Consider the following 26,700-nt stretch of genomic DNA (forward strand, 5'->3'; position numbering starts at 1 on the left):
ACACACACACACACACACACACACACACACACACACACACACACACACACACACACAGGTTCTAGTTGTGTTTTTGTTTTTGTTTTATAACTGACTCTGGTCTGTGGTCACTCAGCTTCTTGTGGGATTCTTACCTATTGGTGATGTAACCACCTGTTTTACAGAATTATAATATATACCACATGCAATTTCTAATGTTCTCTACAACATCTGACAGATCACAATTGTAAATACCATTTTTGCCCTTGAAATTGGTACTAGTCAGTGAATCTATGAAAAGCAATAAGCATCAAAAATGGGCCCAAGATCAACTGAGAGTAAAGCCCAGGCTTGACTCATCTCTCTCCTTTAAGGTCACATTTTTTTCCTAGTGGCAGATGCTAATTCTATCTACAATACTATCAATTCCTTACCCTACTAAAGTAAAGCTCCTTAGACAACCCACCAAAATGTTTATTCATGATAGAGGGTAATTTACCATAAGAATGTAGACAAGATACAATTTAAATTTAAAATTTTTCAGGCTCCAATTGGCAACTTAACTGGCAAGATTCCAACACAAAGAAATAAATACATAGGACAAGTCTATGAATAACTTTTTTAACATATTTCCCTACAAAGATACTATGAAAAAAAAAGAGTCTAAAATTACCAAACATAAGCTATGCTTTTCTGGTGGATGTTTTTTTTAAATAAATTACTCTACTAAGGGATACAACTTAAGCTGAAATCAAAAGACTGTCACAAGAAACAGTGTAAGTAGAATAGTTACAGTATCCACATTTTTGTCTCCATTTAAAAATTATGCTTACAACAATGGTAATCCTAGAAAACAGAACTATGTTCCATGGCATAAGGAGTAGGTTCCATTAGATTACTTAAACTATAACTTGTCATTTTCAAACTTAAAATAAAGGGGATGTCAGGAAATAGAATACTCTTATTTCCTTGCACATTTTCTATTATGCCCTGGTTGCAATTATAATTCTAAGGATAAATTATTCAGCCTATTATTATAAATGTAAAAAATAAAGGTGAGCATTAAGAAACTTACAATAAACTTCAGAGATGACACAAAATAGTTTAATGCAACTAGTCATCTTTTATATTAGTAATTCAGTAATGTTTAAGATTCCAGTTATCCAATTTCAACCTTCCGACCACCCAGTTACATATAACCTAATCATATTTATTAGAAGACTAGAAATCAAATTATTAATTTGGGGACGTAGTATCTCAGTTCCTCATATTTTGAAGATTATGAATGAGTCCCTCCCCCCCCTTTTCTTTATATACTCTTGCTTTGTAGCCCAGACCTGCAATCTTCCTGTCTCAGCCACCCAAGAGCTCCTGGAATTACAGGTATAAGCCACAACACTCGGCTGCTTAGTTTTTTAATAGAAATAAAAATGTATGGCAATAGAAGCCACAATACTCTGCTTAGTTTTTTAATAGAAATAAAAATGTATGGCAAAATTTACTATACACATATGTGTATATATATATATATATCAATATAGCAACGCCTCAAAGGTTACAGACTAAAATGCAAACCATTATTGCATGCAAATAATTTAGCAAATCATATTAAATAAGTAAAAGTCATGCACCAAGAGGATTTATAAAGCTACACAAATATGTATGGCTACGTAATATACATGCAAAAACTAACATTCAGAACTAAAGAAGCAGAAAAGAACTTACTTGGTTTAGATTTTAACTGATATGGGCTTTTTATAAAAAATAAAAATGCTATTTGTAAAAGGTCTTTTAAAATTATTTTTAAATGTTTCTTAGATTAAACCTATAAAAGTACTTGAGTGTGATTTGTAATTTTCTTTGGCAATCAAAAGAGATTCTGTAACACATACATTATGACAAAATTTCTACTTAGATCTCACAAGAGCCAACACAGTCACCTCAACCTTTTGGGAATTTATTATGCACTATGAAGCCTGTTTGAAACCTATATTGAAACTTTAGAGGAACTAATGGATTTCAGGGCTGGTTTAGGTTGGTTGCACAGCAATTAAAGATAGAGTTGGCCAGTGGTAATGACAGGAAAGATACAGTGCTCAGTCAGATGTTAATGCATTAACCCATTACTTCAGGACCTCTAGACTAAGTCATAGTAAATAGTAAAGGTGTAATGCTTTTTCTTGTATCTTTCAATTCATGATGTTTTATTTTTCAAAAGAATAATCAGAGTATTGATGTATGGAGGCTTTTACATGTCTAATTTATATAATCACAATTACCCATGTCTGTCTTAATACAAAAATTCTCTTTCGGGACCAGGAGTTTGGTCTAGTGGTTAAAGTGTTTGCCTAGCATGCATGAAGACCCGGGTTCGATTCCTCGGTACCACATACATAGAAAAAAAAGCCGGAAGTGGTACTGAGCCTCAAGTGGTAGAGCTCTAGCCTTGAGAAAGTCCAAGGACAGTGCTCAGGCCCTGAGCTCAAGCCCAGGACTGGCAAAAAAAAAAAAAAAATTCTCTTCATGTTTTTAGGAGACAAAGAAATTATATAATGATATTCCTTTTAAGATTAAGATATTGAAATGATTGTTTTACTTTCAAAAGTAGATCTTTTACATATTTTAGCTAACGTACTAGCTTTTCAGTATAAAAAAACATAAAATTGTATATAATACTAGAGACTGAAAACAGAGACTGAGAAAAAAAGAAAACTATCTTATGACTTAAGAAACAGTAGTTGTCTGTGAGTATGGCTACAGAGATCCCCCAAAATATTCATTTCAAAATTAAATTGCTAATATCCAGAGCCACAGTGATTTCTCAGTTGATACATTACCTTTTTCCCTTCCAATCATCCCTCAAACAAGAGTTCTTTTGTAGAATGTTACAGCTGAAAGGATTCTTAGAAACCACCTGCCTGTGGTTCTCAACATGGAATGGTGCCTCATCCTAGAAGCAGCTTGGAAATGTATACTAGTTTTAGACATGATAACAATTGGAAAACACTACTGGATCTGAGACAGTAAGTTATCTCTAGAGAGACTCCTTTATAAAACAATGAATTATTCAACCTAAATGCCACAGCATGCCCACTAAAAAAAATGAATTTACTTCTCTGATACTCATAGAGGTGACTTCATTAACAATATACATGTGAGTTTGAAACTTATCATCTGGCTTCTAGGTTCAGAACCTGTAAGAATTTAGCTTTTTTTTTTTTTTCCTCCAGTCCTGAGCTTGAGCTCAGGGCCTGAGCACTGTCCTTGGACTTTCTCAAGGCTAGAGCTCTATCACTTGAGCCTCAGCACCACTTCCAGCTTTTTTCTATGTATGGGGTACCAAGGAATTGAACCCAGGTCTTTGTGCATGCTAGGCAAGCACTCTACCACTAGGCCAAACTCCTAGCCAAGAATTTAGCTTCTTTTACTTAATAAATTTTTGGTACAGAAACAATAAACCATTTTAAAAAATCATAAATTACACTAATCAATTAAGTGTGAATATACAAAACTCTACCAAAATATTGGTCATCAGGTAGTCATACTTAAACATAATAACCTAAGTTGATAACGATTTCCTTTCGGGACTTGAAGTACATCCTTCTATGACCTGTCTTTCAGAGTTTCTGTTGAAAAGTCTGTTATTCTCAAAGTTTGTCTCTATTTCACTTAACACTTCTCTCTTGCGGCTTTCAGTACTCTGTTTTCGTTCTATACACTTGGTATTTTAACTATAATATGATGTAAGGAGGTTTTTTTCCTGGCCTTGTTCTATTGGTATTCAAAGAGCCTTCTTTATCAGATAAGTGTTTCTGGAAAACTTTATTATTTTATTGACTATATTTTCCATGCCTTTATAGTTCCACCTCCTCTTCTTTTAGACCCAGGATTCACTGGTCTAGTCTTTTAATGTGCCCTGGAAGTCTTATATATTCTCTTCACACTCCTCTTAGTTCTTACTACTGTCTATATGTCAACATTCATCTACCATATCTCTACCTGGATATTGTCTTCCACTTGACCCAATTTAGTGAAAAGTAGCAAAACTACAACTAACAAATATAGCAATATCCTCTATCATCTTCAAATTGATCCCCCGAAAATAATTCACTTTCAGACATATTTTCAAAACCTACCAAAGTTACATAACAGATGAAGAAGTCAAATGATTCATTTGTTGAATGGGAGTATTACATAATTTCTGTTCATTTCATACAAGTGGATACCGTATAATCTACTTTCTACTGCTAATCTTGATTAGAACAAGAGCATTGAATTAAAAGTTGAAATGACTATACACAAATCCCTACTCTATATTTAAGTAGATGAAAAGTCCTAAATATTCATGTTACACAAAATGAGGTGTTTAGATCTCTTTAATCCTGTCAAGTTCTAAGATTCCAATTCTATATCTCTTTTTCACTGTTTTAGAGGAATTTTACCTAAATACTAATGGAGAAGCATGTTATAATAATGAACAAAACTAAAGTTCTGAGTCTCACACAAAGGTGAACACTGATAAGACTCCTCACTTATTATCCAACAGCACAGAGATATTGTTGTCATTTATAATACTATGTATATAGTACATATACTATATACATTATACAGTATATTTTCCCTACATCATTCTAAAACTTAGAAATAATTTTCAGAATAATTTAAAACTAAAAATATTCTCAAAATTATAATTGTATTAAATGCTAGTTTATACCTACTTGTTTTCATTTATTTTAAAATAACATTAAAAATGGGCTGGGTACAGTGGCTTGCACCTATAATCAATCCTAGCTACTCAGGAGGCTGAGATCTGAGGATGTCAGTTAAAAGTCAGCCTGGGCACAAAAGCCCATGAGACTCTTATCTTCAGTTAACCACCAGAAAACTGGAAGTGGCGCTGTGGCTCAAGTGGTAAAACGCTAGCCTTGAGCTGAAGAGCTCAGGCACAGAGCCCAGGCCCGGAGTTTAAGCCCTGCATCCGACCAAAAAATAAACATCAAAAATGTCAACGTACATTTCAAGACTTTCATAGACAGGCACTGACACATTAATATGTCCCCATGTGTTAATATGCATATATTCGCACTATACCTTTATATTTCTCTCAAGTTCTTATTTCTTAGATTTTGTCCTTGATACAATACATAAAACCTGAGGAGTATTTAACTCTTATCCTTACAAAATTTCCCATAAGTCTATAAAGTGTGTGTGTGTGTTTTCATACATACTGACAATTCAACAAACATGCATGCATTAAGTTAGATATTAAACTATATGGTAGCAGAAGTTCGAAAAGCCTAAATGAACTTATATAAGGCTTTCCAACGATTCAAGAATACATTGTTTTGTTTTTTTCTGGCCAATCCTGGGGCTTGAACTCAGGGCCTGAATAGTCTCCTTGGGTTTCTCAAGGCTAGAGCTCTATCACTTGAGCCACAGCACCACTTCTGGCCTCTTCTATGTATGTGGTGCTGAGGAATTGAACCCAGATCTTCGTGCATGCTAGGCAAGCACTCTAACACTAGGCTAAATTCCCAGCCCCAGGAATATATTCTCAAAACACTAGCTAGTCATGTAGTTCCATGGAGAGTGTTACCCTAGCATGCATTTGGGCCTTGGGTTGATTTGATTCCAATTCAATTCCAGAAAAGAAAAAAAAGGAAAGAAGAAAAAGGGGCAGAGGGAGGTGTGGGGGGGGGGGGAGGGAAATGGGTACCAAGACATGTGAAAGGGTATCAATGTATGTGAATTAATGCACCTTCTATCTGGCAAGTATCATGTAACCCTTTTACTAATTACAAAAATAAATAAATAAATAAAATAAAAAGAAAAAAGGGCAGAAACAGACTAAAGAAAAGTAAAGAAGAAGGAAGAGGCAAAAGAAAAGATCTTCTAAATTTCTGGTGGCTAAGTAGTTTGTCTCTGCAATATTAGAGGTTTCAGAGTGTGGTGCTTTCTTCCTGTTCACTCATCCAACAGAACCCATAGCCTTTGTTGCTTATGTTTTCTTTGCTTGGTTATTTCAGCAATTTTTTAAATGCACTATTCAAATAAAATTAAACAAATAGATTTTCTACTTTCTTAAGGTCATAAACTTAATCCTCTAGTTAGTTAATCATGCAATTATTGTTCAATCATATACATGAAGTCCAGGGTTAAAGAACAGCAACACATACTTTGTAAGTTCAATATGCTAATTCAGGGAAAATAACTTCAAGCACTCTATTTCAAAAAGCAAAAGAGTTCTGTTAGCCAGATTCTATGCCACTTATAGCAAACACCTGACAATCCACACCAGAAGAGTGTACTGTACCAAAACTATCAGGGGCCTCTGTTGACGAAACCTCCTCCGCACGCTTCACAATAACAATCTCAGGTTTGGGATATCTGCATGCTAAAAATATTCTAAAATCATTATGTATTCAAGCACAAATTAAAACGTATACAAATATTAAAATGCATATGAAGTTTTAAAGTGTCACAAGTTAGCATATAGGCAATCCCTCCTTTGTATAGTAGTACAGGACTATAAAGCCAACAATAAAAACTTGAGGTATGTAAGCAGTCTAAATAACCAGTGTGGACTGCAGTGGGGCCTCCTATATAATCCTAGAACTCAGCAGGCAGAAAGAAAGACTGTGAGTTTGAAGGAAGCCCAGGTGAAAGAATGAGATCCTACCTCAAAAAAAAAAGATAATAAAATTAAACTAAAATATATGAAATAATCGATAAGGTCTGGGGTATAGCTTAGTGTTAGAGAACCTGCCTAGTGTACATGAGGCCTTGGGTTCAATCCCAGGATAGACAGAATCTTCATTTATTAAACAAATAATTCCTTCTCTGTCCAAGAATAGCAAAAGAATAACTATATGAAAATTCAATTCAGCATTGTGGTATCCAGCAAGTATGGCAGCAAAGATGGTCTTCACAGTGACAACACTTAGATAACAGAAATATATTTTCTATAAAATACAGAAAACTATCACAAAATAAAAAATTCAGAAATTATGTTACAAAAATACCAGAATGACTTTAAATTTACAAATGTTTTCACAAAACAAGATACTAAATAATTTAACCTAAAATTCAGAAAAGACAGAAAATCTAAATTAAACCAAGTAAGAACATCATTCTAGGTTAAATATCCCTGCAACTTTCAGATTCATCAATGGTAATAGCTCTGGCAGCTACTTTTTAGGTACTCAAAATGATCCCCTGAACATCCATAACCTAGATATCAGCAAAACTACTATGAAAGGTCTAACAGTGTGATAGATGTCACTAGAAAGCTGGGAAGATAATAGTACTGGTCCTTGAAGTGTCTAGTAAGATTAACCCCTATCCCAGCAGGGTGGCTCAGCAGCAGCTCACTGGCTACTCAGGAGGCTGAGACCTGAGGATCAAGATTTAAAGTCAGCCTGGGCAGAAAAGTCCCCATGAGACTCTTATCTCCAATTAACCACTCAAACACTGAAAGTGTAGCTGTGCTCAAAGTGGTAGAATGCTAGCCTTGAGCTCCAAAACCAACAAAAATAAATAAAGGAAGGAAGGAAGGAAGGAAGGAAGGAAGGAAGGAAGGAAGGAAGGAAGGAAGGAAGGAAGGAAGGAAGGAAAAGAAACCATTAATTCCTACTGAGTAGTGGAAGGCTAAGGGGAGAGTGTTCTTATGTTTCATGAGAAAACTAAAAACAATTGAGAAAATTTAAGACACTATGCTGACAAATAACAGAAGTGCACATCTTAGATACTAGCAGAATGCCAAGAAGCAGACTTCCCTACACAACAAAAGCAGTTTACCACAACCACAAGGAATGAATGAGAAGAGTAAGTAGGGTAGTCTGAGAGCACTAAGCTGGGAGGGGGGCAACTAAGACCCACAATTCCCTGGAATAGGATAGAGTCAAAAAAGCATACCAACTGAAACAGCAGTGTACTGCAGGCATCGGAGGTAATGACTTGTGTGTCTATAAATAGAAGTAGCCTCCAAGAAAAACACTGTATTAAAATACAGTGTAGAGGGACTCTGACATCTGATAGACAGCATATTATGCTCATTCTCATAATACTTTTACAAAAAGACAGAGAGCAGTATGTTCAAATATTTCACTACCAAAAGCATCAGAATAAATGTTTCAGGTTCCCTACACTGTTTTGTACATAAGAACTTCTAATTACAGATCATGAGGTGATTTTAACATGTAACTACTTGTTTTTATGTGCTTATTTTCATTAATTTAAAGCAAACATAAAGCTGAGTCACAGAAGATAAGGCAGAAGTCCTATAACAATATATAAGGAATAATTTGGAAGATTGTGCAAGATGCTAATAAAATCTGCACCCAGAAATTTAGTCCCTGTTTGTTCCAGTTATTTCATACTCAACCACACCAGATGAAACCAGATAAGAATGACTGTCAATGAAAACATTATTTTAAGAAAAAACTAAAAGTGAATCTAGCGCATACTAAATCCACTAGCACAACAATGTTCATTGCAGCATTATTCACCATAGCAAAGATATGGAACCAACCTATATGTCCCTCAGTTGATGAGTGGATCAACAAGTTGTGGTATTTGTACACAATGGAATTCTATGCTGCTGTCAGAAAGAATGACATCGACCCATTTGTTAGGAAATGGAAAGACTTAGAAAAAATCATATTAAGTGAAGTAAGCCAGACTCAAAGGAACTTAGGCTCAATGGTTTCCCTAGCAGATATCTGCAATAGAGCAAAACCTTGATACATAAGGCCATATAGTATGAAGCTAATTGAAAGGACCTCCAGGATATTGAAACAAAAGCCATGTAACGAATGATTCTTGTCCTTAATGCACTATGTTATCCCTCATCTCCTTTGCTGTCCCTTGGGTATCTCATATTGTTACAGTATCTCACTTTGTTATCTGATATATTGAATTTATTTGTATTTGATTATCTGAAACTTGATAGGGAAGGGGGAAAAACCAATAAGGGGAGTGGGTGGTGGGTGGGGGGAGGGTAATGGGTGCCAAGACATGTGAAATGGGAATCAATGTATGTGAATTAATGCACCTTCTATCTGGCAAATATCATGTAACCCTTCTATTAATTACAATAAAAATATAAAATAAAATAAAAGAAAAACAAAAAAAAGAAAAAACTAAAAGTATCTCCATTAATAATGATTCAAGAGGGGCCGGGAGTTTGGCCTAGTGGTTAAAGTGCTTGCCTAGCATGCATGAAGACCTGGGTTCGATTCCTTGGTACCACATACATAGAAAAAAGCCGGAAGTGGTGCTGAGGCTCAAGTGGTAGAGCTCTAGCCTTGAGAAAGTCCAAGGACAGTGCTCAGGCCCTGAGCTCAAGTCCAGGACTGGCAAAAAAAAAATAAAAATAATGATTCAAGATCAAGTCCTACCTAGCATACAAGATCTTTATTAGAACCAATATAACTGTCTGGAAGACCCTGTAAATTACTGACTTTGTTCTTTCAACTTTCCTATTCACAAATTGTTTATAAAAACACATAAAAGCTTGTCATAACTGCTATAAAAAAGAAGCAGTGACTACTGAGATGGAAGACATCAGATTAATTAGGCTGGCAAATAAACAAGTATCTAATGTTTAAAATGTAGTCAGAAAGTGAAAAAGCAACACAATTAAGAAAAACAATTATCTATAAAATGTATTTATTAGAGAGGTCAGAACACTTTGGCAGATGGGTAAGGAATTACACCTCGGGTCCTTATCCAGAAACAAATTTGCAAGAATAAAGCAATGAGCTAGAAGCTGAGACAGTGTATTGATACTAGCAAATACTGATGGGTAACAGAAGAAAGACCAGAAAGAACAATTAAACAAACATTTCATACAAACCAGTGGCTCTTATCCGGGTTGATTTTGCTAATACTCTCTTTACCTGATGCCTACATCCCTATCTCCTCCAGGACACATCCACTTACATCGACAGACCAGTATGCAGAGATAGCAGGGAGCTAACAGCATTCAGTGGCAGGGGACAGGATGTCACTAAATATCTTTAGAGGATAACAGCCCCCCACAGCAAAGGTAAGAAACTTGATACTGAGAAGGAATGCTAAACATGCAAGTATCTTACTGGACTAGCCTCTTTAAGTCTAAGGACAAATTTTCAAATTAATAGCCTAAAAGACTGCTGGGTAATGGACCCCAAAGAAGTGTACAATTTAATCACCAATCTATGAATATGTTACTTTCTATGGCAAAAAGGACTTTGCAGTTCTAAGAAAGATTATCCTGGATTATCCAGTTGGGTCCTAACTGAATCACAAGTGTCCTGACAAGAAAGAAGCAAAAAGGTCAATGAGAAAGAAGTTAACAAAATAGCTAAATCAGAGATTTGAGTGGTGTGGCCAGGAACCAAGGAATGCAGAAAGCTGGAAAAGGCCAGGAATAAATGCTCTCCGGGGTATCCACGAGGACAGAGCCTGACTGACACTTTGACGTTAGACCTTTAAGACTCATTTTGGATTCTGTGTCTCAAAAACTCTGAAATACACCCCTAACGTTTTAAGTCACAAAACCTGTGGTAATCTGTTACATAGCAGCAATAAGAAACTAATACAAAGTCTTACAGTTTCTACCTAGCCCTCTTGCTCCTCTAGGAGCCCTAGTCTACCTTACAAGCATTGTAACCACTCTGTGATTGTCATGCTAGTGACATCTGCTTGGCTAAACAGTTTTAGTTGGTCCCAGCCAGATAGGAGCAGTTTATCTGTAGTCCCCTGACCAGCATAACCTGTTCCTTCTCCTGTTTCTGCATCTAGTTAGGGCTATACCTCCCTTATTCCTTTTATTATCTCAATTAAAGCAGTGCAATATCTTTATTCATGTACCTTCATTTGGAGTACAAACATTTTTCTCCTGGAACAAAAAGCCAAAATCATCCTTGATCCACCTCAGGGGTGATGACTCTAACAAAATCACTTCTTTCTCACATAAGCCTGACAACAGGCTAAGAAAATTTCATATTGTCATTAAAGGTTCAAGATCCGTAGTGGACCAAGACTCCATAACAAATCTTAGTTATTTTAAGAATGCTAGATGTCCAACGTAATATCAACTTTCTATCATCAAGCTTTTCCACTTTGTCAAGGGCCATTACACTGCATGGCAAGTTCTCAAAACAAAGCTTTTCATCCTGCCTTAATAATCAAAAAATGAGTAGTTATAAGATTACAGTGAATTATATGGTGAACATACATGGGTGCAGACGTATAATTTCAAAAAAATTTGAGCTGGGTGTTCATGGTTCATGTCTGTAAGCTACTCAGGAGGTTGAAACCTGAAAAACTGAAGCCAGCACCAGCACAAAAACTTGAGACACCATCTCCAATCAACCAACAAAATGCCAGGTTGAAGGCATGACTTGAGGGTGTAATGCTAGCTGGGAGAAAGCAAGCTGAATGAGATTGAGAGAGCTTGACTTCAAGCCTCAGTACTAGCCAGAGAGGAGGGAGAGGAAGGAGATGAGGGAGAGGAGGGAGATGAGGGAGAGGAGGGGGAGGAGGGGAAGGAGGGGGAGGAGGGGGAGGAGGGGGAGGAGGAGGAGGAGGAGGAAGAGGAGGAGGAGGAGGAGGGAGAAGAGGAAGAAACAAGTTATACAGAGAAATTTAAAAATCCAAGCTAATTAATATGCATTACTGATAGAAAAACTACTCTACTTATCTCAATACATTTTTTTAATTTGCTCTATGTTAAAAAAAAAATACGGGGTAATAATGGGACTTGAACCCAGGGCCTTAGACTTGCTCTACCTGCTTGCATGGCTGGCACTCTACCACTTAAGTCATGTCTCCAATCCAGTTGTGTTTCTGGTTATTATAGACATGGGAATCTAGTGAACTTTTTTGGTCTAGGCTGGTTTTAAAACCCAATCGTCTGGAGCTCAGCCTTCTGAGTAACTAGAATTATAGGCATGAGTCACTGGCACCAAGTTAAAATGATCTTTTAAAGAATGTCCTAAATGCACATTTAGCAAAAATATTCCCTAAGAAGCTTTATTTCAAATCACATCTCTCATCCTAACTCCACAATAAGCACTGATTTTATAACAAGATGGGCCTGAAGAAGACTGTCACCCTCTGGCATTCACACAATTACAGTACTCCCCACATTGTGCCACAGAAAGGAGATAGATGCACTGAATTATAAAGGAGCTTGGGTCCATCTTAGCACCCTCCCTTATTCACCCACACCCATCCCACTCTTGGAAGTCCTCAGGAAGCTCTGCAGAGAGGCCCAAGTAGCAAAGAAGGAGACAGCTTTGGTTCTGGCCACAGTCATGGGAGTAAGCCCTCTTGAACCCACCAATCCCAGCCAAGATTTCATATGATATAGCCTTAGCTGAAAGCTCGATTTTTTTACTTCAGGTGGGACTGTGAATGAGAAAGACCCAACCAAGCTGCTTTAGGATTCCTGAGTGTCCAATATTGTGAGATGCTCGTTGGAAGCCTGTGTTTTAGCTAGAAATGGATGACCACTAATTCACTGTGCACTGAGCATAGTTATCTTTCAAAACCAAAATTCTTGTTTTCCCTCCTTCCCTATCCTATTTTAAATAAACAAGATTAGGGTCCGGAGTGGGGGGAGGGAAATGGGGACCAACACATGAGAAAGGGTATCAATGTTTGTGAAGTGATGCACCTTCTATCTGGTGAATATAATATAAATATAAATATATTTGAAAAAAAAACAAAATTCTATTTTAAGTTTTGAAAAACAGTTACACATCGCAGTATTAGTTGCAAAATTACACAAAATTATGCAATTGGAAAAACTGTAAAGAAATTGTAATAATGTCAGCATCCCAAGCTGAGTTATAACAATGAGCCACAAGGCCCTGCACTGGATGACCTGCACTGGAAGAAGAGGAATCAAGTTGAGCAGGGAAGGCAGGCCTGCAACATGTACCTTTTCAAAACTGGGCAGGAAACCACTTTGTAATATTAAAAATCACAGTATTCTATTTCATTGTGACAAGGCATCCCACAAAGTGTGCCTTATCTACTACAAATTCAATCTAAAGCTTTATCTTGTCAAAAACTACACCACAGGTCCACAGATAAACATATAAGAAAGATAAAGACACTGTACCCGAATTCAGCAATGGATTTCACTGATCATGTTAAAACATACATGATTTTCCTTTGGTACTATTTCTTTATTAGATCAATATAAGCACCCTGTACAAAGACTCAGATTTTCTACAGTACCAAAAACCCCTTTTAACAGTGAGTTTATTTCACTAGTGCAGTTAGTAGCCATATATTTAGTACATTCCTTGCATATATTTAAGACATTGAAAAATCAACCAAAGAAAACCATGAGAAGCTTTTGTTTGTCTGATGGAGGGGGGAGGTGGCTATTAGTTTTAGCAATAAAATGAGCTACAATGCATTCCTAACACAATAAAATCTTGCTTGCCTTACATGACTAATGAATAAGGGAATTTGCGAAGTGATAATTCTTCATAATGAAGTAACTATGTGTAAGACAGCAACAAGTAAATACCAAAGAGTGCACTAAAAATGAAAATAGGATCTTGAAGAGTCATCAATTCAAAGGGCAATAATTTGGGTGTAATAATATCAGCAAAAACAGCTAGTTTAAACTCAAAGTTCTGAGCTTAATAGGTGATTGGCATTAGACTACCACATTATTTCCTTGCTATTTGCCTATTTCTAAAAAAAAGACAAATTACCAAGTTCTTTCATATAACTTACATAATCAAGCTTAAATGATATTACTGATTGACTGAAGCTGTTAAGCCCTTTTCAGAATATCCTAAAATTTAAAAATATTACCCTCATTCCTATCATTTTACTGCAGACATGTGCAAAAATAATAATGCCTGTGATGAAAAAATATATCCAATTGTATTTGTGGAACATGCTTTCCAATAACTACCACAAAACTGAATGGTAGGAACTTCCAATCTTGCAACATATTAACAATGCAGAATTTCTAAGACATTACTTTAGAAAAGGCAAAATGAACAGGGAAGGGGTGACACTGTTCAAAAAGAAATACACTCTTTATGTATCAACAAGCCCTCTATACATCACCTTTATAGTAACAATAAGAAATTACATTTTTAAAAGAAGAGATGGCAAAAATGCGCAAATAGTTGCCTATGGAGAGAGACCACAACAATTAACATGATTGTCTAAATCTGTATCTTGTCACCAACTACACCACAGGTGTACTCTATACTGTTTTCCAGAAAAGCAAGTTTTCATAACTGGGTATTTTTAAACCATACTGAGTATGCACATAGATTAAAAATATGCTAGTATTCAGATGTGATTTCCTGTAACATCATAAAGGACTACTCGAGATGTTACATTTTTCCACAAGAGCATTATGAACTACCCAATACTTTAAACGGATCCACAATTCCCTGAACTTGGAGGAGTGGGGGAAGGAGGTTAAACAATAAAAAATTTCTGAAACATTAAATATAGTCATGATTTACCCAAAGTAGACAACTTTACCTCCACTCAAGCACACAGACCAACCATACACCATCTGGCAAGTCAAACTCCACATTCCAAATCAATGTGCTCAGAACCTATGAGATGTTTACACACCTAGCAACTTCAAAAGGAAAAAGACTCAGCATCTTAAAACTTTCCAACATGTAAGAATGTAATATGAAACAGTAGCAATGTGTTTGATGTAGAGAACCGTACTGATGTGGCATTAAAAAAAAAAGCCATTTTAAGACTGAATCCTCTGCGCCTTCTGGCCTTCCCCCACCGCCCCCCTGAACTTTCAGCCTTTTCACCTAGACTCCAATTCTGACCTACCACATTCTGCACTTGTTTTAAAAATATCTTATTTTAACATGCTAGCTTAAAAATAGCTTTGCTTTCATCCTTCCAAATGACGTTTAAGCACAAGAATGCTTTTTTTTTATAGTAGAGACACATCATTACCAAATACCTTTAATTCATTCTTTCAGACTCTGCCTAAACACAACCGGAGGAGTTGCACTTGAACCTCTCTGAACTTACACGGACATATCTGAAGTTGTTGGCTTGATCCTTTTTTTTTTTTTTTTTGCATTCCCAAGAAGAACGTTTCCTTCGGTTGCTTTCATGAATACAACCAGATGTGCATGGAAACAAACTGCGCCTGACTTTGGGAGGTACACACCCTTCTGTAGGGGGACGTCCACAGATCTTCACTGGATAGCCATTCGAGAAAGTTTCTTCCTGCCTACAGGGGGGCTGGTCGCACTTTCGGGGAGCAGGCAGGGCTTGCCACCCTCACGGATGCCCATTCCCTGGAAGCCGGCAGGGGCTTGAGTTCAGCGGGGCTGGCTGGGCAGGGGAGGCACGGGACGGGTCACGACAGAAATCCCAGCACCGTAAGGTTAGCATTTCAGGCTGCAGCTCCGGGTACTGAGGCTGGAAAGGAAGCCCTCCGCCTTGGCCCCGGCTGCCGGGCACGGCGCCGGTCCTCCGGGCCTCGGGGGCACTCGGGAGTGGGCAGTGCCCCCCACCCTTAGCCGAGACCGGCGCGGGATCACGGTGGCCGCCGGGCGGGGCGATGGCGGGGGTCCAGGGCCAGAGGGCGAGGAAGGGATCACGGGGTGCGGTGGAGGAGAGGGCCCGGGCCCCCCACCCCGGCCCCCACCCTCCTTACCCTGGGCGATGGCTATGGACTCGAAGCGGTGCAGCTCCTTGAGCAGGCAGCTCCTTTCCGTGGAGTGCAGGCTGTAGATGAAGTCGCGCGCGCCCTGCGCCGTGTTCAGCGCCTCCATGGGCTCTTTCTTGGGGTGCGTGCCCAGCCGCCGGGGCCCCCAGGGGGCCGCGATCCCCAGCAGCCCCCGCCCGCAGCAGCACCAGGACGGCGGGCGGGGCGCGGCGGCGGCGGCCGGGCCCGGCCTCAGGCTGCGCGCGGTCCGGCTTCCCAGCAGCGGCAGCAGCCGAGACATGGCGGGCGGAGCCACGCGACCCCCGTGGCAGTTCCGGAGGGCGATTTCTGCGCGAGGCTAAGTGGGGTGAAGCCGAAGGCGCGCAGGGTTCAGCCCGACCCCGCCCCGAGGTCCTCCCGACGGGCAGCCCGGGCGCCCGGCACCATGCACTCCGAGGGGCCCGCACGGCCGCCTCCCCGCGACTTCTCCAGACGCTTTCCGCGGGCCCGCGAGGGATCCCGCACGCCAGCCCAGAGAAACTTTCCGGGAGGCGCGGGGCCTGTGGCGCTCGGGAGCGGGCGGGCGGGCGGGCGGCGCGGGCGGGCGCTTCCCGGGCTGAGCGGGAGCGGGGCGGGCGGGCGCGAACCGGAGAGTGGTGTGTCTGTCAGTCGGCTCTTCCACCGGGATGAGTCAGCCGCGCGCCGCCCTCCTCCGGCGCCGCCCTCCGCGCCAGTCCGCTTTCCCACCCTCTGGCCTCCGCTGTCCCCAGTCTGTGCGGCTCCGCGCCCTCTCGGCGACCGCGCGCCGCCGCCGCCGCCGCCGCTTCCCCTAGCGGTGGTGGAAGGGGTATAGTGGGGCGGGGCAGTGGAAGGGGCGGGCGCGGGCGGGGCCGCGCAGGCGCAGTGCGCGGGGCCGCGGGAGGCCCTCCCTCCCGGTTTACGAGCCTGCACTGCCCTCCGCGCCCGGGGCGGTGGAGGCGGGGTGGGGCGCGCGCCCTCGGCGTCGGCATCCATCGGAGGGAAAGAAAGGGAAACAGATCTTGGGAATCCTAAGCCAGGTGGGGTTGTGCGGCTGCCGCCACCTGCCATGCCTCCTACCATCCGGGGTCGCAGCGCCCTGCTCGGGCCTGGGAGGCACAAAGCGCCCGCGCCGGGTCAGCGCCCACCGCCGCCCGACAGTCTGGCACTCAGGCACCGGCTTCGGCGCGCTCCAGAGAAGCCGAGGCCGGTTCTGCCTGTTCTCGGGGAGGAGGTTCTGAGACTGAGCCCTGGAGGCCAGAACACCTTTCCCCACCCCGCCCTGACGACAGCTGAAGGCTGATACTGTAACCAGTCCAGACAAGAATGTCACAGACCTTCCCTGAGTGTGGCTTGCCAGTTATTTTTCCCCCTCACTGTCCAATGGCTGAGACAAGTCTAGGTTTCTTCACGATTCCCATCTGTCCAGGTCCCTTGTTGTATGGCTGAAAATCTCTGCTTTACTGAAGCTGCTTAAAGACAAGAACCCTGTCTTAGGAAGTAAATCGATTTAAATAAATCTGCTTAAGTATAATCAAGATCTATATCCCATCTGTAACATGAGAACTGGTGCACCTGACCAGATCCTCTTATATGTCCTGTAAATACATAATGTAAAAAATCAGCTCATGTTATCCAAGGGACTTGATTCAAATTCGCAGATCAAAAATATTTGGGGGAAAAAAATGAGTCTTACCTGTGACTACATTACCGTCATTCCAGGTAAGAGTAGTGTATAATAGTATTTGCATGTTATTAACATATATAGTAGCATTACAGATAGCTTGATGATGGTCTGAAGTATTGGGGAAGAACTTGAAGTCGCGTTTCAAAGCTGTCGCATAGACAAAGTGATTCAAACATTTTAATTTGGGCCATATACCTGTTGGTTCTATGGTTATGGGACAAGCACAATTTGGAAGTATGTTTGGAGGTAATCTTCCACGTGACATTAACCTCTTCAGATCTAGCTTCCATGTAGGTAATTCTGAAACATATTACAGGGTGTGGGGGGGAACCCCTTGGAAGAGGTGGCCCCAGCCAACAGCCCCAGCTAACTGCCAAAACACTCATCAAGTTATCTTGAACCATACACTCCTGCTCAAGCCGCAAGTGATGGCACTGCAAAGTGATCAAAAGCTCTAGACCCAGAGTGCCATTTATTAGTTGTATTACGTTGAGTTAATAAATCACCATTCCAAGGGTTGCTCATCTGTTTAGTAATGATAAGGGCATGGTGCACAGTTTATTAGTCTGTTAAATGGAGATCAGGACATTTGCATCATAGTGTTATAGTTAATGGTTACAAGTTATGCCTCTGAAATAACGTAGATCAGAATTTTCAAACCACATCTATAGAGTAACTACTCAATGAATATCATATGTCGTTGTCTAATTCCTATGGCCCTCTCAAGCCTCTTCCAGATAGAAATTCAGCTAGAAATCTGAATTCCAGTCAAACCAGGACTGATTGGCCTTTTCAGGAAACAGCCTTCTGAGAGTTCTTGATGGGAGGAGGCATTCTAAACTCCCAGTCCTTTCAGGTCTCACATCTTTTCCAGCTCTCACAAAGATCCATAGGTTGGCATAGAAGATTTAATGTGAAAAAACAAGATTTAATATGAGAAATCCCCACACATTGCACTTATGAAGGCTGAGAAGTGTCATGATCTGCTGTTTGCAAGATGGCGGCCCTCAAAAGCCATAGTGTAGTTCCAGGTCCAGCCCCAGATTCTTAAGAACTAGGGTACTCAATGAGGTAAGTCCCTGTCCGAGTCAGAGGTTCAAGAACCAGGAATTCCGATGTTTGAGAGCGAGAGAAGAAAGATGTCCCATTCCAGCAGGGAGCAAATTTATTCTTCCTCCACCTTTTGTTCTCTTCAGCCCCTCAATAACTTAAATGATGCCCACTAGCCTTGGCAAGGGCTATTGCTTTTCTCAGTCTACTGACTCAGATATGAATCTCCTTGAGAACTACTCTCACAGACACATCCAGAAATGATGATTTATCAGCTGTCTGACAAAATTAGCCTGGTGTGGTGATACTCCCTTCAACCACAGTTCTTTGCAGGCTGAGGCAGGAGATCTCAATTTTAAGGCCACCTTGGAATATAAGACCATGTCTAAATAAATAAGCAAACAAATTTAACTCTCATTCTAAATTCAGCTGTCATGTATCTGAAAATTATAACAGTAACATTAAAATTCATATTGAAATGTAAATGGAAAGGCATGCCCTACCCCACTATAAACCCTAACTCTTAACATACTCATTTGTTCAATTTGAACATCAAATGTCCCTAACAGGCCCATGCAGTGAACACTTGATCCCCAGCTGATGGCACTATTTGGAGAGCCTGCTGTAATTTTGGGAGGTGGGGCCACCAAGCTGGAAGGAGCAGGTCACTGAGGATGTGCCTTTGAAGGCTACACTAGGTCTCCAGGCTGCTCTCTTGCTCTCCTCCCTTTGTAGCATAAGGCAAACAATTTCCTCTGCCCATGTTCCTGTTTCTGTTATGTTCTCCCCCAGTGCATGGCAAAAAAAAAAAATACAAGGAGTAAAGCCAGGTGTGGTGGCTCATGCCTGTAATCCTAGCTACTCAGAAGGCTGAGATCTGAGGATCATGGTTCAAAGCCTTCCCAGACACTAACATCTGTGAAACTCTTATCTCCTATTAACCACCAGAAAACTGGAAGTGGTGCTGTGGCTGAAGGGATAGGGCGGTAGCCTTGAGCCGAACAGCTTAGAAACAGCACCCAGGCCCAGAGTTCAAGCCCCATGACGGTCAAAAAAAAGAGGGGTGAGTAAACTCTGTGAGATCATGAACCAAAATGAGCTTTTCCACTAAAGTTTGTCAGGTACTTAATCACACACACACACACACACACACACACACACACACACACACACACTACATCACGGTAGCAATTTGGACAAATTGTTTATCATCCTAAACTTTGGTTTGGGTAGGGATATTAAAATAGTTTCTACATTGGAATAAGGCATTAAACAATATATAATATGTAGTAAATACTCAACAAATGATAGTATCAAAATCCATTAAGATTAAAGAATTAGTGTGAGCAAGAAACAGAATACCTAGCAGTAGCAAGCTTATATAATGAGCTAAAAGAAAGAGAATGAGAAAAGGCCCAACCCCCTGAGGATAGCTGATTATTTAGGAACAAGACTGAACCAGGTACCGATTAGAATTCTGGGACCGGTCAAGTAGAGATGTAGATGATAGAAAGGCCTGGCTCCAGTTCTTCGTCACTGAAGGTGTTAAGAAACAGAGGTGGCAGCAGGTTGGGGGAAAAGCAGAAGATGGCAGTTCTTAGGAAGTGGTGAGTTTGAGTATGGCTGCTGCCATCTTGTCCACATGCTGGGCTGGGTGGGATCCAGAATTTTGTCTTCATGGTGGGGAAGGTGAAGCCCCCACCTCCCGGGTGATGGCGTGCCTGAGTCCCTGGAGGCATGGATGGGCACTTGGATGATAGGTTACTAAACTTGTCAGTCCAGTGTCCAGTTTCCTATAACCCTACCCCCTGACCTGACTCTAGGCCTGGACCAGCTCAGTTCTATTATGCCATGCCATGTGTCTCCATGTTCATGTCCTGTCTCCTGGTTCTTTTCTAGTCACCATGGTATCCCCACTGCAGCTCTCCATTGGAGCTGAATTGGCATTGCTTTTGTGCTTTCTTTTCTCTCTGGCCTTCATGGCTGTTTTTCAACAGTGTTAAGGGTATTTGCTGGCTGATGGTCTTTAAGACAGGCGTCCACCATGCAATCGCCAGCCTTTTAATAAAAACTCCAGATTCCACCTCTCAAAATGTGGTTTCTCCACATTCTCCTTCCTGTTTGTATCATTGCACATACCTGGGAGGGTGGAGTCTAGTGTCACACTCACCATGTCTTGTTGGGATACTGGACTTAAAAAAAATAACTCTCGGGCCGGGAGTTTGGCCTAGTGGTTAAAGTGCTTGCCTAGCATGCACGAAGACCCAGGTTCGATTCCTTGGTACCACATATATAGAAAAGGCCGGAAGGGTACTGAGGCTCAAGTGGTAGAGCTCTAGCCTTGAGAAAGTCCAAGGACAGTGCTCAGACCCTGAGCTCAAGCCCAGGACTGGCCAAAAACAAAAACAAACAAACAAAAACAAACAAAAAAACTCTCTTGGGGTAAAGTGCTTGCCTAGTATGCATGAAACCATGGGTTCATTTCCTTGGTACCACATACACAGGAAAGAGCTGGAAGTGGCCCTGTGGCTCAAGCAGTAGAGGGCTAGCCTTGAACAAAAGAAGCTCCGGAACAATGCCCAGGCCCTGAGTTCAAGCCCCAAGACTGGCAAAAATAGGCAGAATAGCTCTCTCCTTTGCACTTTCTTTTGCTTGAATTGTTTGCAATAAGTGTGCATTATTTAAACAAAAAGCTTTTCTTCCAAAGAAAGAACTGTGAAGTGCTCTTGGCAGGAAAACACCTGGGAAATCCTAAATAAGTCTCTAACAGAGAATCAATCTCTCTCTCTCTCCCTCTCTCTCTCTCTCTCTCTCTCTCTCTCTCTCTCTCTCTCTCTCTCTCTCTCTCTCTCTCTCTCTCTCTCTCTCTTTTTGCCAGTCCTGGGGGCCTGGACTCAGAGTCTGAGCACTGTCCTTGGACTTTTTTCAAGGCTAGAGCTCTACCACTTGAGCCACAGCACCACTTCCATTTTTTTTTTCTATGCATGTGGTACCAAGGAATTGAACCTGGGTCTTCATATATGCTAGGCAAACACTCTACCACTAGGCCAAACTCCTGGCCCCCTGGATTCTTTTAATGCCTGGATACAAACCATTCAGTCCTGCCACTTTAGTACTGGGGTTTGAGCTCAGGGACTTTCATTGAGTAGATAATTACTCTACCTCCTGAGCCACAACCCTAGGCCTATTAAGGCTCTTTTTTTTGGGGGGGGGTCATGGAGCTTGAACTCTGGGCCTGGGCACTGCCCTGAGCTCTTCAGCTTAAGACTAGACTAGCACTCTGCTATTTGAGCCACAGCCTCACTTCCCCTTTTCTAGTGATTAACTGGAGATGAGTCTCTCAGTCTTTAGTGCCTGGGCTGGCTTTGAACTGCAATCCTCAGGTCTCAGCCTCCTGAGTAGCTAGAATTACAGGCATGAGCCAAGTCTCTGCTAAGGTTGTCTCTTTTCATCACTCCTGTTTCACTTTGTTTCTTTATGTATCATTGTTTCTTTCAATAAGATTTCACCTGATAATTGGATAGTGCCAGTAACACGGGCAGAAATAGTATCTCATGGAAAGAGGACAGGAAATCAAAACTACTGTACTTAATTTCATATCCCAAGAGGCTCATATTTTTCTTCTCATAATTATAGCTATATATATGTATATATAAGATTGAGAATGATCCATAACCAATATAAAAATCAAATATTTACACAAATACACACATCCGCTTGTTTTGTAACTTTTCTTCTCTGGTCTGCCCTCATAGATTAAGGTTGGGAATGGATTTTGATCAAAATTAGTGTAAACAGAAGGCTAAAAATTATTGAAAAGTGATTCATTCCAGAAAGTTCACTGGAAAAAAATTGAATGCTCACGTTTGTTTTTAGAAGAAAACTGAGATATTGAATCAGTTTTCTGAAAGCCTTCTCCAAAGACTTATAAAATCACTTCCTACAACATATCTGAGTCCCACATATTGAAAACCAAAGATACAATAATCAATGAAAAGATTGATTGAACTAAAAGATAACATTGAGGAAAAATTCATTTTAAAGTGGGGAGATGTAAGAAATAGAAAAATGATAACATTAGTAATAGAAAATTTAAGAAAATACAACAGTTTTAAAAGTACAATGGAGAAAAATGCCAAAGAAACATTTGAAGAAAATTTCACAGAAATATATACCATTCGGAGAGTCTATTCAGGGTACAGAACACGGGATGAAAACAAATGTTTCTCTGAAATATGTCATCAAGAACATTTCAGATCACTCAGTACCAGGAAAAGATCCAAAGTTTACAAGAATACTGTACTCCATAAGACCAAAATTTCAAAATACAAAGGAAGTGTTTCCAAACTAGATCTCTATTTCCAGAAAATCAATTGGAAGGAAGAGTTATATACTTTCTAGACACGTCTTAAACTATTTATGTCTTCTGTATTCATGGCAAGAACAAATTAGAAGATAGATTAAAGGGAAAACCAAGAGATTAAGGAAACAGAGTCCTACATGAGAGTTAGGCAAACCAGTCAGCAGACTGCTCTAGAAATCCAGTCATCTACATGGAAGCAGAATGATGTAGGATATGGGAAGGTATGCTTCTGTGGAATTATAGCTTACATACATTGGCTTTCAGCCCCAGTTCCTGTCTCAAAACTCCTTCCCCAAAGAAGGATCCAGAAACTAGAATTTCTCTTCTCCAAATAAAGTCAGAGAAATTCTAAAGTTCCCCTGCTTTTCTATCTTGAAAAACAACATTCTCATAAAAACCTGCATGAGAGTAGTTACAAATGAATTCACTGAAGTATAATAGATTCTGTGGAGAGCTCAAATAGTATAATATTTTTTTAAGAAAGACTAGTTCAAAGCCCAACAAAATAAGCATCTGGAAATGGATATTTGCAAAAAGAGGGTAGGGCCAAGGGAAGAGCGGTAGACAAATGAAGAGGGGAAGAAGGGGAGAATTCAGTCAAGAATTCATTGCATGTACCACAAATAAAAAATTAATCCTAAAACTTCTGGAGGTTGGGCAATCCAAAGTCTGTCTTCTCTTAATTTATAAATACTTAGGATTTTGGAGTGTACTTACATGGTGTGTGTGTGTGTGTGTGTGTGTGTGTGTGTGTGTGTGTGTGTGTGTTTGGGGTGTATTAGTGGGAAGGAGCAGACAATTGTGGGGGAAGGGAGGGTGGATATCAAATACATACGTGTATGGAAATGGAACAGGCAGCCTGAGGAGGCCGGTTTGGGAAAGAGGGAGGGAGGAGGAAGAATAGGAAAGGAATGATTCTGATCAAGAAGCATTGCAATGTGCAAATAGACTTGTTAAAATGAAAACTTATACAACTATTAGATGTTAATAAAAATGTTTCTAAATAAATACCTTTAACAAGGGTTGTGGTGGTTTGTTCTCTTCCCTCTTCCTTCTCCTCTTCCTCCTCCTCACTCTTCACCTTTTACTACTACTATGACTACTTACTACTACTTCTCTCTCTTCTAGTTCTCTCTCTCTCTCACCTCCCAACTGGAGAATAACAAACCCAACTGAAAGTGGAAGGTCTCATTCACAACCTACTGTTCAGAGAACAAAGAAAATGGTAGGACCAGTGAGGAGTTTGGCCTAGTGGTAGAGTGCTTGCCTAGCATGCACGAAGACCTGGGTTTGATTCCTTGGTACCACATACATAGAAAAAAGCCAGAATTGGCTCTGTGGCTCAAGTGGTAGAATGCTAGCCTTGAGAAAGCTCAAGCCCAGGCCCTGAGCTCAAGCCCCAGGACTGGCAAAAAGAGAGACAGGGAGAAAGAGAGACAGGGAGAAAGAGAGAGAGAGAGAGAGAGAGAGAGAGAGAGAGAGAGAGAGAGAGAGAGAGAGAGAGAGAGAGAGAGAGAGAGAGAGAGAGAAGAAAGGGTAGAATCAAGGGATAACTGGAAGATACCAACACAATAAGACAATTTGTAAAATAGAGAAATAATAACCTCAATTACATTATTTCCCCAGAAGAAATTTGTGTAAAGGTTAAAAATAGCTGCTCTTGTGAGGCAAAAATTGGAAACAGACAATTGGACTGAGAACTGCAAATTTTATTTAGCCAGTTCTTGGGCATGGACTCTAGGCCTGGGCACTGTCCCTGAGTTCCTTTTGCTCATGTCTCATTCTACCCCTTGAACCACAGTGCCACTTCCAGTTTTCTGGTGGTTAATTGGATATAAGAGTCTCACAGACTTTCTTGCCTGGGCTGGCTTTGAACCCAGTCCTCAGATCTCAACCTCCTGAATAGCTAGGATTATAGGCTTTGGCCATCAGTGCCCAGCTAATAAATCTTTTTTTAAAGTGCTATGCATCCTACCCATTTAAAGATGGTTTTGTTTTGTTTTGTTTTGGGTAAGTTGTGAGGCATGAGCCCAGGTCCTGGGCACTGTCCCTAAGCTCTTTTACTCTAGGCCAGGGTTCTACTACTTTGAGCTACAGCTCCACTTCTAGTTTTCTGGTAGTTAATTGGAAATGGGTCTCAGGACCTTTCCTGCCTGAGCTGGTTTTGAACTTCAGTACTCAGATCCGAGCCTCCTGAGCAGTTAGGATTACAGGCATGAGCCAGCAGCACTCAGCTTCATTTAGCATTTTAAAAATCTTATTTCCTTTTTTCCTCCCTGGACATTCTTAACAAAGTTTAACCATCAAAATTGTCCAGTAGAATGACACTGTGGCATAGCTGTCTATGCCTTCAAATTGAGTGTCCTGTCCTAACATCTAACTTCTTAATGAATGGACTCCTTGTTCTGACCCAAAGCTGATCTTCAGCTTAATTTTCCATTGCTTCTTCCTTCTTGAGTCAAACATGCTCCCCTAGCCCTCTCCATGGTTTACCCTCTCCAGGCTTAACCTCATGTCATCATCTCCATTCACAGCACAGTCACCATCATCCGTTCTCCCTGTCCAGTCTTTCTCTTCTTCAGAGGCGGGTCAAAGGCTCTCTAGTTCCATGTGGTTCTTGCTTGCTATGAAGAGATGAGCTCTTCTAAACCCCTCTTCACCTTCTTTGAAATTGCTTCTTACACTAGTACTCAAGGGACCTCACTTATAAGCAACCCAAATGATGCCTCCCTATCCAATTCATTTTTACTTTACCTTAGCAGTTAGCATTGGGTTCTACACAGACATCCTCAAAATATGTATGGGATTATTAAGTTATATGGCCAAACAATATTTGACTTTATGGCATACTGTCATTTGAAAGGTAAAAAAGAGTAATAACCTTGGTGCACTGTTATAATAAGACCAGCCTACTTTACTCCAAGGCCCAGAAGATTACAAAAACAACAAAAAATGCAAAAAAAACAATTTTTAATGGACAATTGGAGGGTAAGAACAACAAATTCTTATTAAAACTGATAACCTATAATCTATTATCATATCCACAGCATAAATGAAAGTTAAAAGCAAAGGCATTCAAGTCAGAACCAGCTGGACTAAAATTTTGCCTCCATCTGTTACAAATTGCATTTTCTTTGACCAACTAACCTCTTTGGGCTTCAGTTTCCTTTCTGGCATAATTTAGAGGATAATGGTATGTACCTCCCAAAGCTGTTCAGACACTTAGATAATGTTATGAAGAGTACCTTGCAATGGCTAGAGAGCATCACATGCGTTTAAAAAAATGACAGCTTATTGTAGAGAGAACTATTATTAGGTAGTTACCAAGAGCACTGGTTTAGGAATTATACCAATGTGAGGAATTCCTATTTTAAATGATAGTTGTTAGCCGTGAGCAAAAACAGCTCAAGGACAACACCCAGGCTCTCTGAATTCAAGTCCTAGGACCAGGGCTGTACCCCTAGCCCACAGGCACACAGGTGCACACACATTGGCAACTATTTGGCAAAAGGCTTACAACTGTGGACCCGAAGGCTAGAGTAGTTGTGGATTTTTCCCAAACTTCGGCTAATAGAGGTTGTGTTTTCTTTCCCTTTCTCAACTTCTCAGAATTTCCAGAATCTGCTACCATGAGGGTCTTCTTCCACCATGTTCAAAGTCCTTCAAAGGTTCTTATTAACTAGCATGGGATTCAGCAGAGAAAAAGAGATCTCTGTTTTCTCCATCCATTCTTTATTTTTAATATTTTATTGGTACATTATATTGTACAGATGCACTTTTTCATTGTGATATTTCTGTACATGTATATAATATACTTTAATCAAACTCACCCCTTATCCCCAACACTTCTTAATTGCTATAAAGAGTTAAATGATTAAATCTGCTGATCTGTGTAGAAATGGGTAATCATTATTTAATGTTCAATGTATGACAGATAGGAGT

At 40.5% G+C, this 26,700-nt stretch overlaps 1 protein-coding gene and 1 long non-coding RNA gene across 3 annotated transcripts in view; one reads left to right on the forward strand and one right to left on the reverse strand.

Annotated features, from left to right (window-relative positions):
- Window positions 1-16,423, reverse strand: part of Tmem65 (transmembrane protein 65) — a 37,603-nt gene extending 21,180 nt beyond the window's left edge. Inside the window, exon 1 of the mRNA XM_090339354.1 lies at window positions 15,650-16,423. Coding sequence (XP_090195480.1) covers window positions 15,650-15,941 — 292 coding nt within the window. The 5' untranslated portion in view covers window positions 15,942-16,423. The remainder of the gene's footprint in view (window positions 1-15,649) is intronic.
- Window positions 2,904-15,171, forward strand: LOC150059217 (uncharacterized). 2 transcript variants are annotated; one of them, XR_016536700.1, is made up of 4 exons: window positions 2,904-3,002; window positions 4,411-4,487; window positions 9,907-10,027; window positions 14,964-15,171. It is a non-coding gene; the product is annotated as an uncharacterized LOC150059217 (long non-coding RNA). The 2 variants fall into 2 exon arrangements; XR_016536699.1 differs by lacking the exon at window positions 4,411-4,487.
- Window positions 16,424-26,700: the final 10,277 nt, after the last annotated feature.

Source organism: Megascapheus bottae, chromosome 9 (assembly GCF_031878675.1).
Source record: "Megascapheus bottae isolate mThoBot1 chromosome 9, mThoBot2.hap1, whole genome shotgun sequence".
Lineage (NCBI taxonomy): Eukaryota > Metazoa > Chordata > Mammalia > Rodentia > Geomyidae > Megascapheus > Megascapheus bottae.